The following is a 14,902-nucleotide window of genomic DNA, read 5'->3' on the forward strand; positions in this document are numbered from 1 at the left end:
AGCCTCAGCTTCCCCAGCAGCTGGGATTACTGGTGCCCGCCACAACACCCGTCTATTTTTTTGTATTTTTAGTAGAGACAGGGTTTCACCATGTTGGTCAGGTTGGCCTCGAACTCCTGACCTCAGGTGATCCACCCACCCCGGCCTCCCAAAGTACTGGGATTACAGGCGTGAGCCACCGCACCCGGCCTACAGCAGAGCTTTTCATATGAATTGTGTGGCTTAATTTTTTTTTCTTTGGAAGTTAAATTTGCAAAATGTATCTTTGGGCTCAGCTTTTTGAATTCTTAATTCTTCAGCGGGCCGGGGGTAGGGGACAGTGATAGAGGCGGCTCTTAGAGGGAACTCATTCTTTGACTCCGCCTTAGATCTGGCTAAGGGGATAGAAAACGACCCTGCCTCGCTTTGTTTAAAGACGCAGGGTTCTAGCATGGTGTTTCCCGTCCCCCCACCTTTTCGTCTTAAGCTTACCACGTTCCAGATACTGCCCAGATCAATTTTTAATCACAGCTGTCATTCTTATTTTTACAGGCATGAAAAGCGAGACTCAAGTTCAGTGTCTTGCCTCGGGTAGCTCGGGGATTCCCAGTCAGCTCCTCGCGACTTCGTCGCCGCTCCCCTTCCACCCCGTGCCTTCGCCGGCCGTCCCCTGCTCCATCCAGGCCACGGGGGAGACGGTGGGGTCTGGGGCCATTCAGGCCTGGCTGGGCGTGAGAGCTTCTGGCCCAAGTCCACGCCCGAACTCGTCCTGATCAGTCTGGCTTTTCTGGTCCCCCTAGCCTTGCGGTACCGGAGACCTGGAAACCATCGAGCTGACAGCCCAGAGCGCCGCTCCCCGGCCGCCGAGCGCTGACGCCGCGCCGGGGGCGGGGCAGCTGGAGGCCGCGGGGAGAGGAGAGAGCTGCCGGGAAGGGCTGGCTGGCCTCGCAGCGCCCCGCCGCGGCTGCGGCCGGAAGCGGTCTCGTTGGCCCTGCGGCGCTGGAGCCCTGACGCACGGAGCTCGAGAGCGAGAACGGGAGAGAAAGGGGTAGAAATGGCGGCTCCGCTCAGCTCCCGCTGAGGAGGGCGAAGCCGGCGGAGTGTCTGTGCTGCCGCCTGCAGCACCGCCCCCGCTTCCCGCTCGCCGCTTGCTCACGCCGACCTCCCTTCCTCTGCCCGGCTCTCTCTTGTGCTCGTCTGCGCTCTGCACGCTCCGGACCGGCTCGTCTCTCACTGCCCGGCTCGGCTTCGCTGGCCCTGACTGACCGGCCGGCGGGCCGGCCTTGCTCGGCTCTCCCGGGCGCGGCGTGGACTCCGTCCCCCTGGCTGGACCATGGTGAACACCCGGAAGAGCTCTCTCCGCCTTCTCGGGTCCAAGTCTCCTGGTCCCGGGCCTGGGCCTGGGGCCGGAGCAGAGCCTGGGGCGACCGGAGGCAGCAGCCATTTCATCTCCTCTCGGACCCGCTCCTCCAAGACCCGCGCCGCCAGCTGCCCCGCCGCCAAGGCCGGGGGAAGCGGTGGCGCCGGCGTCAGTCTGGATGATGCCAGGGTAAGAGCGCGGCGTCCCGAGTCCGGAGGCTCGGAAGTGCCGGCCCGGCTGCGGAGGCTTTGTCTGGCCGGGTTGGGGGCAGGAAGCCTCCAGTGGAGACTGCTCGGGCGGCTGGAGACAGGGTCTGCGGGCGCGGTGGAGGGTGGCACCCAGGAGAAGGGCCGCGACGCTGTCCCCTTTGCTTTTCAAGCTGGCCCGGCTCTTTTGTGTAAAGAACAGCCCATGAGTCTAGGGGAGAGGGCTTTGGGGGTCCCTTTCGGGGTCATTCGAACGATCTGCTGTCCGTGTCCTTGGCCTGCCCCAGAGGGGAATTCTAGCGGGGAAGCAAGAGCGAAGGGCCAGAACCCCTGGGTGGAAGGGTTGGAGAAGTGAAAGTTTTCTGCGGTGTCAAACCCTTCTTGAAAGTGTGTCAGTTCCTGCCGCTGTCTAACTCCAGCTTACTCTCAGTTTGGGGGTGGTTCAAGTTGGTGAGGAAGTGAACAGAGAGCTCCAGTTGGCAGCCAGGCAGGGATGCTGAAAAAAGTTTGTAGCTGCTCTGACACCAACTTTAAAAACAAAATCAACGCTATCGCCTCTCCAGGCAGGAGAGATCAAACATGATATTATAGCTGGGGAACCAGCCAGCTAGCTCACCAAGGTGCTAGTAGGAACCAGAGCTTTCAGGTCACAGAAGGAGCATGTCGAAAGAAAGAAGTGGAATGTTTCGGATAGTCAGCACTATCATGCCAAAACTGTGTGGTTTCTTGGGTGTCTACATTTGGTTATGGGACTATATTACAAAAGTTGAATGAACACCATTGTTGTCATGCAGTTTTAAAAATGACATTTGAAGACCCTGGTGATTGAATTAAAAAAGTGATTGAAAGATCTTGAAATTTTGTTACCTACAGTATAAAGCTAAGCACAGATATTTATTGCTTTAAAAAGGAATTGACACCTTTATTTTACTATGAAATTGTTTCTGAATTCAGAGAAGAGTGTATTGCTTCTGTCTAAAAGAGGCTGACTTGCTAAGTAATTTAGCTGGAAAATGCTGTTCATTTAAAATGCTCCTTTAATTCCACACCATTTTGTGGTTCTTATTGGGGGGAAGCAATATTTTATGTTCTAGAGGTCTACAAGATCGCGGTTTGTGTGTGCTTTTTCTCTTTGTATCTTAAACTGTTTTGACACTAAACGGATCTAGGCAGAGACAACAGGAGTATTTTACGATACTACTCTGAAATATTTTTATTATATCTTTGAAAATCGTCTTGGCTTTTATTTGATAAAATTTTGGGAATTATAACTGTCCTATTTAATAGACTATTTTGGGGGCTTACGGATCTCTTAGGTTGAAATAAGGTTAAATCTGAAAGTTGTGCAAACTATTGAGAATAAGTACTTTGAAGACGAGGCTTTCGGTAGAAACTATTCCAAACATGTTCAAGCTTCTTGACCTACTGAAGCTATCACATATTTTAAAATAAAACTCAATTTAAGAAAATATGTTTTCTCTACATTTAAGGACAAAGAAAATATTTAGGGTGTAAGCATTTAATTGTATCATGCTATGTGAGTGCCTAGTCTGTTAGAGCAGTGTCTAACTCATCTGCAGCAATTAGCTCATCTTCACTCATCAGTTTGTGGTCCCATTTTTGAATTCATGGCTATCATGCTGTCCTTACCCCCTGAGGAATAAGGTGAGGTAATTTGTCAAGCAGCTGTTATAGAGATGTTAAAAGGCTAGGAATCAATAATGTAATGAGGAAATGAACATTTGGTAGCTTTTAAATTGCTAAAAGAATGAAAGATATGAGAGCTCTTTGTAGAAGGATACTAATGAAACTTTGTTTCAAAGATCCTTTTAAAATGTTTTAAAGCGCCATAAATAACAGGCTACTAAAGATTTACTTTGAAATACTTGTTTTTCAGTCTTAAGAAGATTTATGTTATGGCTCTAGGAGATGATGGAGTGATCTAATTGCTTTCTTACTACTCTTACATAGCGATTGGACCTTTAGAAGAGGATAAATTATAATTCTGAATTTATTAAGTTTATGGACTACATATTTATGAAGCAGGTTGTATATTTATGGTTAGCTCTTCTCTAGTTTTATAGGAATTGAGCACTCCTGGTTCACCCTTTCTGAAGTACTTAAAGGCACCCTCTATGTCTGTAGGGTCTATAATAGACATTTGCCAGTGTCTGTAAAGTCTTATTTGATGCAAAATGGAGTTGCCCATGTTGTTGCTTTAGCAGATCCTTATTTTTGTAGAAAGAAATGTAGTCCTGTTTGTAACATAATATTCCTGTTTGTAATTGAGGAGTTTCTCCTTTTTCTGCTTTTGTGCCATGTTTTTAACTAGCTATACTTGATGCCTATTTTCCCCTCTTTTCCCTCTGTTTTTAGATTATTTCATTCACTGTGTCCAGAGACATTTTATTTGCTTTAAAAAGTCATAGCACTATGAGCTTTTCTTATAGTTTTGTCTTTTTCCCAAGTAGTGTATGCATAGGATGGGGGAAAATATGCGTTCTGCAGATTATTGGAATTATTTTCTTTTTCTTTTTTTCAGTATGAAAAGCCTTTTTTTATTTTTTGACATGTAAAAGGTGGTACTTAGTGTATATAACTCTGTGAGTTTAGAGATAAGTATATATTTGTGAAACCACCACCACCATCAACACCATAGACATATCCATCATTCCTAAAGTTTCCCTGTCCCTTTTATTATGAATGTATTATTAGTATTATTTTTGTGGTAAGAACACTTGATATAAAATCTACTACACTCTTAGACAATTTTAAGTATGCAATGCAATATTCTTAGATGTAGGCACTATGCTATATAGATCTCCAGAACTTATTTATCTGGCATGAGTGAAACTTGATTGCCTCCCCACAAGACCCTGGCAATCACCCTTCTACTCTCTGCTTCTGTGAATTTGCTAGTTTAGATTCCACATATAAGTGAGATCATACAGTATGTGTGTTTCTGGGACTGGCGTATATTATTTAGTGTAACGTCATCGAGGTACATTTGTGTTGTTGTGAATGGCAGGATTTCCTTCTTAGGCTTAATAGTATTCCACTGGGCATGCACACATGTACACCACGTTTACTACATTCATCTCTTGTTGGACATTTAGATTGTTTCCATATCTTAGCTATTATGAATAATGCTACTGCGAACATGGGAGTGCAGATGTCCGTCGAAATCCTGATTTCAATTCCTTTGGATAAATACCCAGAAGTGGGATTGCCGGATCATATGGTAGTTCTATTTTTAATTTTTTTGAGGAACTTTCATACTGTTTTCCATAGTGGCTGCACCATTTTGCATTTCTACTGACATGTACCAGGATTCCCTTTTTTCCACATCTCGCCATTATTTGTTGTCTGTTGTCTTTTTGACAAGAGCCATTTTGACAGGTGTGAGGTGATATATCGTTGTGCTTTTGATTTGCATTTCCCTGATGATTAGTAATGTTGAGCACCTTTTTATATACCTGAGAAGTGTCTATTTAGTTAGGACCTTTTTTTTTTTTTTTTTTGAGACAGGGTCTTAGGAGTGGTTCACTGCAGCCTTAAAATCCTGCTTTGCCCATTAACAAATGTTTTCTTCCTGCAGAGTCGCAGGACTACCCTATGTATTTTGGAAATTAACTGCTTATCACATACATGGTTTGCAGATTTTTCTCCTAATCTGTAGATTGCCTTTGTGCCCACACTTTTAAATTTTATTATTATTTTTTCCTCCCTTAACATTACCCACAATGCCCACACTTTTAAAATGTCAAGCTGTCTTTTAGTGCTATGCAGTTAGATGTAATTGCTCCTATATACTGTGGCTTTTTTTTCCTGCAAGCTTTCATAAAGCTTGACCTCTTTTAGGTTGGTTAATCTGGCCCTCAGTCATTAGCGTTTATTTGCCGCACCTAGGTGTCACTCCTAGTAAACAATCTAATACTGTATTCACAAAACTGGACAGCAATCTTTGAAAAATATTTGGACTCTTTTTTTCTACCTCTCCTTGTTAGGTCTGTTTGCTGCTATTTCTGACTTTTTCGCTAGCTTTTTGGGATTTTTGAGATAATCATTTACTGTGAATCCCCATCTTGTGAGATCAAAATAAATATTTTGAGTAACTTTAGAAGTAAAATGCTGTATTACTTTATTTTTATTTAATTAAAAAAACCCTAGGTCCTTCTTTAGTATACTTTTATCACCCTGTGCTTTTCCAACACTCATGCATTTGCCAACATAACAAAGCAGAGTGGTCGAAGTTGAGGGTTAAAGAGGTAAAAGAAGTCTGAGGGGGAAATCTCATAATGTATGTAACTCTCAGATGAGCAGGGGAAAATATAAGTTCCTCAAAACAGAGCAAGTTTTTCCTTATACTGTATCAGATTCACATGGAGTACAATATAGGTAATATTGTAACGTGACAATGTTCCCTGCCACAATTTCGAACCAAAGCAATGGTGGAGTTCATAGGATTGTCTCTGGTAGCCAAGTGAAAATGCAGCTTAAATTCAGTTACTGGCTATTTTTGTAGTCCAGATATACACACATTCTGTTGTTTAGGTCATGGATGAAACTTATAAAGCCTATAGAAGTGAATGCATACTAATTCCTTAAATCATTTTCCCTGGCAAGAAGTCTTAACCATCCTTTGGTAGATGTTTTATTGCATGTCTCCTAAATACCCAATTATAGATAAACTCATAACTTTTGGAATCTAGCTGGACAAGTGGTAGAATTACTACTGTTACGAGAACTGAGAAGCCCAACCAGTGTTTGCACCTGAATGTAGAGTGATCCTGTCTATTCAAGGATCTAAGTACCATATTACTTTGAATGATATGTTTGGCATTTCTTTTAGGACGTACACAATGAAGTTTCATTTGGGTGCATTATCCGTTTTGTTTGTATGCATAATCAACTTGAGTGGATTTCTTTTCTTTGTTTTTTTTTTTGAGATGGAGTCTCACTCTGTAGGTCAGGCTGGAGTATAGTGGTACAATCTCGGCTCACTGCAACCTCTGCCTCCCAGGTCAAGCAATTCTCCTGCCTCAGCCTCCCAAGTAGCTGGCATTACAGGTGCCTGCCATCACACCTGGTTAATTTTTGTATTTTTTAGTGGAGACGGGGTTTCATCATGTTGGTCAGGCTGGTCTTGAACTCCTGACCTCAGGCGACCTGCCCGCCTCGGTCTCCCAAAGTGCTGAAGTTACAGGTGTGAACCACTGCACCCGGCCCAAGTGGATCTCTTTGTACTTAGGTTTTTGGTCTTGCAATAGGAATATTTTATACTTCTTTTATGCCTCCCCTCTGGAGGGGGATTCTATAAACAATGAGTTATTGAGTAAAAAGCATTGGGAATTTTTGGATAAAAAGTTATATGGAAGTACATATTTAGGGGGGAAATCATATATATGTGTTAACTTTATTTAAATATAAGTCAGTTTTTTTTTTTGAGCAGTAAGTTTTTAGTTTTATCTGGAGATAGGATATATACCTTTGGCTAAAGTCTTTCTCCCCTAAACTCTTCTATTAGAGTAGACCATAAGTGCCATGAAGGCAGGCACTATATTTTGTTTTTCCCCTAAATGCTGTATTCCCAGGGCCGAAATACAGCGCCTGACACAATGCTGAAAATGTTCAATAAATATCTCTCTGTTAAATGAGTGAATGAATGAATGAATAGCATTTCAGGGAGCTGACCCATTTTGAGAATATCATGGTTATAGAACTTTGAGAATAGAGGATAAATAAAACACAGTTTTTACCCTAAGTACTGTAAGTGTGCACATGGTATGCTAATGAGAAGTTATTAACAAGGTAAATTCGTTCAAAGTAAGTGCCAAATGAATGGCATAGGTACTTAGTGTGGTGAGACTTCTAGTCCTCTACTCACTGAATGTTTTGGTGGAACTCTTTTTTGTGTGTGTGCTTTAAAGACAGAGACTATTATGTTGACACCTGTATCCTGAGTGCCTAGAACAGCATGTGTCAGTCAGTGCCCAATTAATACTTTTTTTTTTTTTTTTTAAGGCAGAGTCTCGCTCTGTTGCCCAGGCTGGAGTACAGTGGCTCCATCTCGGCTCACTGCAACCTCCGCTTCTCGGGTTCCAGCGATTCTCCTGCCTCAGTCTCCTGAGTAGCCAGGATTACTGACATGAGCCACCATGTCCAGCTAATTTTTATATTTTTAGTAAAGACGAGGTTTCGCCATGTTGACCAGGCTGGTCTTGAAATCCTGACCTCGGGAGATCTGCCTGTCTTGGCCTCTGAAAGTTCTGGGATTACAGGCGTGAGCTACTGTGCCTGGCCTAAGACTCATTATTTTTTATTTTTTTTTTGAGAGTTTCCCTCTTGTTGCCCATGCTGGAGTACAGTGGTGCGACCTCAGCTCACTGCAACCCCCACTTCCTGGATTCAAGTGATTCTTCTGCGTCAGCCTCCTGAGTAGCTGGCATTACAGACAGGCGCCACCTCACCCAGCTAATTTTTGTATATTTAGAAGAGACGGGGTTTCACTGTGTTGAACAGGCTGATCTGGAACTCCTGACCTCGGGTGATTTGCCTACCTCGGCCTCCCAAAGTGCTGGGATTACAGGCGTGAGCCACTGCTCCTGGCCCCTAATACTTTTTTTTTTTTTGAGAAGTTCTCACTTTGTCTCCGAGGCTGGAGTGCAGTGGCATGATCTTGGCTTGCTGCAGTCTTTGCCTCTTGTGCTGAAGTGATCCTGCCACCTCAGCCTCCCAAATACCTGCAGGCATAAGCCACCAGTCAGCTAATTTTTGTATTTTTTGTAGAGATGGGGTTTCGCCACATTGCCCAGGCTGGTCTTGAACTCCTGGGCTTGAGCAGTCCACCCACCCTGGCCTCCCAAAGTGCTGGGATTACAGCCACTGTGCCTGGCCAATTAATACTTTTTGAATGAATTAATGGAAAGTATGACTCATTTTAAATTATTTTCACATTGACAATCTCTTTTTTTTTTTAAATAGAGATGGGGGGGGGGGGGGGTCTTCTTATGTTGCCCAGGCTAGTCTTGAACTGCTGGCCTCAAGCAGTTCTCCTGCTTTGGCCTCCCAGAGTGTTAGGGTTACAGGTGTGTACCACCATGCCTAGCCGACAATCTTTTTCACTATACTCACTTGTTGCATTTTACCCTAATAAGTAGAAGAGTAAACCAAGGTTTATTTAGCATCTTATACATGCCAGGTGTTGTTTAATGCAGTCTCATTCAATCCTTGTAACAACTCTATAAAGCAAGTGATGCTACCCCCATTTTACAACTGAGGAAATTGAGTTGCCTAAGAGTTAAGTGGCCTGTGGAAGGCTGAAGGTAATATTTAAATCTAGTTCTGTCTTCTCTACTTGTATATCTTGTTTCATCTGTATTTCTTTACCTCACTTATTACTCTTTGATGTTGTTCAATCAGTAGTTTCCACCAACATCTGAAAAAGTGAAGGGGGCAGCTGTTGTATACTGTAAGTATACCTACCGTTTATAGACAGTTTTTACCTGGCTGTCTGGAATTGTGTCTAGGAGTGTATTGGGACTGAAAGTGGGAATAGTAGCATATAGGGATATGAAATATAGGACCATAATTTTCAGTAATTTCCTGCAGCCTGATTTCAGGAGGCAGTATGTAGGGAGAGGAGCAGGCATATTGTACAGAGATTGTTTTTGCAATATTTTTCCTTAATATTTTATTATATATGTGTATATTTATATTTTTTGTTTCATTTTTTATTTAAAATTTTTTTTTGTGGGTACATAGTAGGCATATATGTAGTATATATATATTTTTTGAGACAGGATCTTGCTCTGTTGCCCAGGCTGAAGTGCAGTAGTGCAGTCACAGCTCACTGCAACCTTGACCTCCCGAGTTCAATGAATTCTCCCACCACAGCCTCTGAGCAGCTGGGACTACAGGCATGTGTTACCACACCTGGCTTTTTTTTTTTTTTTGTAGAGACAAGGTTTTGCTATGTTGCCAAAGCTGGTCTCAAACTCTTGGGCTCAAGAAATCCTCCTGCCTTGGCTTCCTAAAGTGCTAGGATTACAGGAGTGAGCTACCGCTCCTGGCCTGTATTTTAGTTTTTCTTTCTTTTTTTTTTGAGACGGAGTTTTACTCTTGTTGCCCAGGCTGGAGCGCAATGGTGCGATCTCAGCTCACTGCAACCTCTACCTCCCAGGTTCAAGCGATTCTTCTCCCTTAGCCTCCGGAGTAGCTGTGATTACAGGAGCCCACCACCACGCATGGCTAATTTTGTATTTTTTTAGTAGAGATGGGGTTTCTCAGTGTTGGTCAGGCTGGTCTTGAACTCCTGACCTCAGGTAATCTGCCCGCCTTGGCCTCCCAAAGTGCTGGGATTACAGGCGTGAGCCACCATGCCCGGCTGTATTTTTATTTTTCAAGACAGGAGTCTCACTATGTTGCCCAGGCTGGTTTTGGACTACTGGCCTCAACGAATCCTCCTGACTCAGCCTGCTGAGTAGCTGGGATTACAGGTATGAGCCACTGCACCTGGCTCTTCTCAGTATTTTTAAGTTGGCTTTGGGAAAAAGTAGTCCCTGTAAGCAGACTGAAAGTCTGGGCCTTGTGGTCTCTATTAGAGGTATACTTGTGCTGCTATCTTTCCCTCTACTTGGTGATATTAATTTATAGTGTATACATTTGCTTTTGTGCTCTGGGAAACTATCTCTGGGGGACTAAAGTGTTTTCCATTTGAAAAAATGTTTCATACTTTAAGCCTCTTGAAAAGACATTATATAGCATATTTATATATGAAGATTTGCATTAGTAAATTAAACATCTTTAGCATTGTTAGTTTATATCTGTATTCTAGGACCCAAATTGGAATCCTGAAAGAAATGGTGCTTAAAATACCCACAAAGTATGTTCTCTAGTCTTGCCAGACAGAAATTTGGAGGTAATCCAGAGCCTAGTTTTTGATGGTGAGGCTTGCTTGTTCCTTTGTTCGTTCATTCATTCATTCAGTAAGGTGGAGAAGGAAGCACAGTCCCTGCTTCATGGGATGTACTTCAAGTCTAGTGGAGGAGACAGATACATGCCGTAAAAAAAAAAATAGCCCTTCCCTCAGGTCTAGTGCCCTTTCATCTACATTTGTTCAGGTGACTTAGCAGCCTGCCTAGGGGCTACTGTTTCCAGGCTCACTTCCTGTGTGGGTTTTAGAGAGGGGCCAAAAGCACCCTTAAGTTACTTTGGTTTAATCATTATGTCTGAAGTTTATACCCATTCTTGTCTCCTTTTGGGCCTTTAAGGTCTAACAGTATATTTTTGTGGCAAATTTAGAATTAAGTGAAGAAATAGGATGTTATTTTACAGATTTGGCAGAAACCTATGGTTAGAGGGAATTACTCTTATGTGCCAAACAACTTTCTTGCATATCATGTGGTTAGTGACTTTACTCAGATTTGGTTTTGTGATTAGGGTTTGGAGAATTAGGATGACTGGAGTGGTCTGATATTTTTGGACTTGAATTTAGAAGTTACTTTAAAAACTTGTCAGCCATTATTTTTGAACTTAAATTTAGAAGTTGCTTAAAAAAATTGTCAACCATTGTGTTTTGTTTTTGGTAGGAATCTAATTTCAGAGAAATGTAGAAAATTAAACTTCTTAGATTAAAACTTTGATGTGTTATTTAAAACTTTTAGTGTTAAGAAACTTTTTCCTCTAAAAGTGATGAAGATGAATCAGTTATGGAATAAATTTGACCCTTGAAAAGATAATGAAAGAATAGTGAACTCTTTTTTTTTTTTGTCAAGATGGAGTCTCGCTCTGTCGCCCAGGCTGGAGTGCAGTGGTGCCCTGTCGGCTCACTGCAAGCTCCGCCTCCCGAGTTCACGCCATTCTCCTGCCTCAGCCTCCCAAGTAGCTGGGACTACAGGCGCCTGCCACCACGCCCAGCTAATTTGTTTGTATTTTTAGTAGAGATGAGATTTCACCATATTAGCCAGGATGGTCTCGATCTCCTGACCTCGTGATCTGCCTGCCTCGGCCGTCCAAAGTGCTGGGATTACAGGTGTGAGCCGCCGCGCCTGGCCAAGAATAGTGAACTCTTTTAGCCTAACCTAAAACTATTCCCTGTTTTACAACTATGTGGAATACTGACCCTTTGGATTTGAACTCTTTATGTTTGGGCATTATGTACTTCTGGAAGAATTTTTCTCTAAGAGATCCTAGGTTGAGATTGTAACACAAGGTATAAAATTATGTTACAAAATTTTACTTATTAATGTAATTAGTTTTTTTTTTTTTTTGGGACGGGGTCTTGTTCTGTCGCCCAGGCTGGAGTGCAGTGGCCGGATCTCAGCTCACTGCAAGCTCCGTCTCCCGGGTCTAGGCCATTCTCCTGCCTCAGCCTCCTGAGTAGCTGGGACTACAGGCGCCCGCCACCTCGCCCGGCTAGTTTTTTGTATTTTTTTAGTAGAGACGGGGTTTCACCGTGTTAGCCAGGATGGTCTCGATCTCCTGACCTCGTGATCCGCCCGTCTCGGCCTCCCAAAGTGCTGGGATTACAGGCTTGAGCCACCGCGCCCGGCAACGTAATTAGTTTGTAAGTATCCATGTTGATGAGTGATCATAACCTCCAAATAAGTTATGTAAGGGTTTTAGCATATTTTTGTGGTTTATATTTCACTGATGTTCTGAAGTGTGGGAAGTCAGCATAGTTAAAAGCAAAATAATGAATTGAGGCTGGGCGTGGTGGCTCATGCCTGTAATCTCAGCACTTTGGGAGGCTGAGGCAGGCGGATCATAAGGTCAGGAGTTTGAGAGCAGACTGACTAATATGGTGAAACCCCGTCTCTACTAAAATACAAAAAAATTAGCTGAGTGTGGTGGTGCGTGCCTGTAATCCCAGCTACTTGGGAGACTGAGGCAGGGGAATCACTTGAACCCAGGAGGTGGAAGTTGCAGTGAGCTGAGATCGTGCCACTGCACTCTAACCTGGCAACAGAGCAAGACTGTTTCAAAAAACAAACAAACAAAACAGAATTGGTAGCCAGACATGGTTGTTTACACCTGTAATCCCAGCTACTCTAGAGGCTAAGCAGGGAAGGATGGCTTGAGCCCAGGAGTTTGAGTCCAGCCTGTACAACATAGCAGTACTCTTTTTTTTTTTTTTTGAGATGGAGACTTGCTCTGTCCCCCAGGCTGGAGTGCAGTGGCTGGATCTCAGCTCACTGCAAGCTCCGCCTCCCGGGTTTACACCATTCTCCTGCCTCAGCCTCCTAAGTAGCTGGGACTACAGGCACCTGCCACCCGGCCCGGCTAGTTTTTTGTCCTTTTTTTTTTGTGGAGACGGGGTTTCACCGCGTTAGTCAGGATGGTCTCGATCTCCTGACCTCATGATTCGCCCGTCTCGGCCTCCCAAAGTGCTGGGATTACAGGCGTGAGCCACCGTGCCCGGCTCTTTTTTTTTTTTTTTTTACGTGGTGAGTTGGATTTTTTTTTTTTTTTTTTAAATCATGACTTTGTTTCCTAGGTTACAGAGGGTAGTGGTTAATAGGTAGGGTGACCATATGTCTGCATTAGCCTAGGATAGTACTGACCTGCCTGGCACATGCACAGTTTATGCTTGTCCCCAAAAAATTACTAATGCCCTTAACCCTCTATTTAACATGTTTAGATGATAGAATACCTGATTACTGTGTTGGTTTATATGTATGTCTTTTAAGTTTTCATAAGTGGTATTTAGGTATAGAGCTTGTTTTATTATTTTCTTTTAACCATTATCTTTTCATCTGTGTGGTAACTTTGTATACATACAGTCACTACTCCCACCTGCCACGTGGTACTTTGTAGCGTCAATTCATTGCATTTTAACTATTCATCCTCAAGAGATGGGTACCTAAATTGTTTCCTTTTCTCTGCTACTGCAAATATTGCTGCAGTTAATACCCTGATGCAATGTCCCTCGTGGACTTGGTTGGGAATTTCTTTGAGATAGACACCAAGAGTGGAAGAGTATATGTGTACTTAAAATAAATATTACCTCTAGATATACTGCTCTAGTCTCCATTTGTAGGAGTATAGCGTATGAGAGTTCTTGTATCTCCACTTGCCTGCCAATATTTGGCATCAGCTACCTTTTTAATAGCCTTTCTTTAGTTACTAATGAGTTTGGGTAACTCTTTATGTCCATACTAACTTTTTTTTGCTTTCCTCCTCTCTGAAATGCCTGTTAAGATTTGTTTTTGCCCATTTCACTATTTTCTACTGGAGTTGCTATTTTATTATTGTTTTTCAAGAGTAATTAGAGATTTGTGACTTTTGACTTTTTTTGGTCCCACACTAAAGGATACTGTTTACATTGTGACTTTATACATACATACAGTTTTACTCTTTAGGTCTTTGATTCATTTTGTTCATTCTGCTAGACAACTTGTCCTTTGTGGTGCCACTTTGTAATACATTAAGTTCTCATGTATGTTGTGTTCTGATCTCTGTTCTTTTCTGTTGGTCTGTTTATGCTTATGGAAATACTATACTTTTTTTTGTTTTTTTAAAAATTTTTTTGTAGAGACAGGGTTATTGCTGTGTTGCCCAGGTAGTCTTGAACTCCTGGGCTCAAGCAGTCTTCCTGCCCTGGCCTCCTGAAGTGTTGGGATTACAGGTGTAAGCCACCATGCCTGGCCCATACTGGTGTGGTTTTTTTTTTTGTCCAGGGTCCTGCTCTGTCACCCAGGCTGGAGTGCCCTGGTGTGATCACTGCTCACTGAAGCCTCGACCACCTAGGCTCAAGCATTCCTCTCGCGTCAGCCTCCCAGAGTGTTGAGATTACAGGCATGAGCCATTCTACCAGGCCAATACTATTTTTCATACTATGGTTTTGAGTTATGTCTTATTATCTTAAAAGGACAAGTTTCTCCTCTTTGTTATTTTTCAAGGTTGACTTAGATGTCTGGGGGTTGTTTTTCAATTTTAATTTCAATTATGATTATAGAGTTACTTAGAAGATCCAACTAGATTTTTTTTTTTCCTTGAGATGGAATCTTGCTCTGTTGCCCAGGCTGGAGTGCAGTGGCGTGATCTCGGCTCACTGCAACCTCCACCTCCCAGGTTCAAGCGATACTTCTGCTTCAGCCTCCCAAGTAGCTGGGATTACAGGCATGTGCACCCATGCCCAGCTAATTTTTGTATTTTTAGTAGAGCTGGGATTTCACCATGTTGGCAAGGCTGGTCTCAAACCCCTGACCTCAAATGATCTGCACGCCTTGACCTCCCAAAGTGCTGGGATTACAGGCGTGAGTGAGCCACCGTGCCTGGCCCCAACTAGAATTTTGATTAGTAATATATTGAATTCATATATTAATTTGTAGAGAATTGACACCTTCAAATTGTT

At 43.0% G+C, this 14,902-nt stretch overlaps 1 protein-coding gene across 5 annotated transcripts in view; it reads left to right on the forward strand.

The window, feature by feature from the left end:
• Positions 1–890: 890 nt before the first annotated feature.
• The window catches only part of ATAD2B (ATPase family AAA domain containing 2B), a 214,028-nt gene continuing 200,016 nt past the window's right edge, over positions 891–14,902 (forward strand). For all 5 annotated transcript variants that reach the window (XM_023230104.2, XM_023230102.2, XM_023230100.2 and 2 more), the window contains exon 1: positions 891–1,528. In XM_023230104.2, coding sequence (XP_023085872.1) covers positions 1,313–1,528 — 216 coding nt within the window. In that variant the 5' untranslated portion in view covers positions 891–1,312. The remainder of the gene's footprint in view (positions 1,529–14,902) is intronic.

This window comes from Piliocolobus tephrosceles, chromosome 15, assembly GCF_002776525.5.
Source record: "Piliocolobus tephrosceles isolate RC106 chromosome 15, ASM277652v3, whole genome shotgun sequence".
In the NCBI taxonomy this organism is placed as follows: domain Eukaryota; kingdom Metazoa; phylum Chordata; class Mammalia; order Primates; family Cercopithecidae; genus Piliocolobus; species Piliocolobus tephrosceles.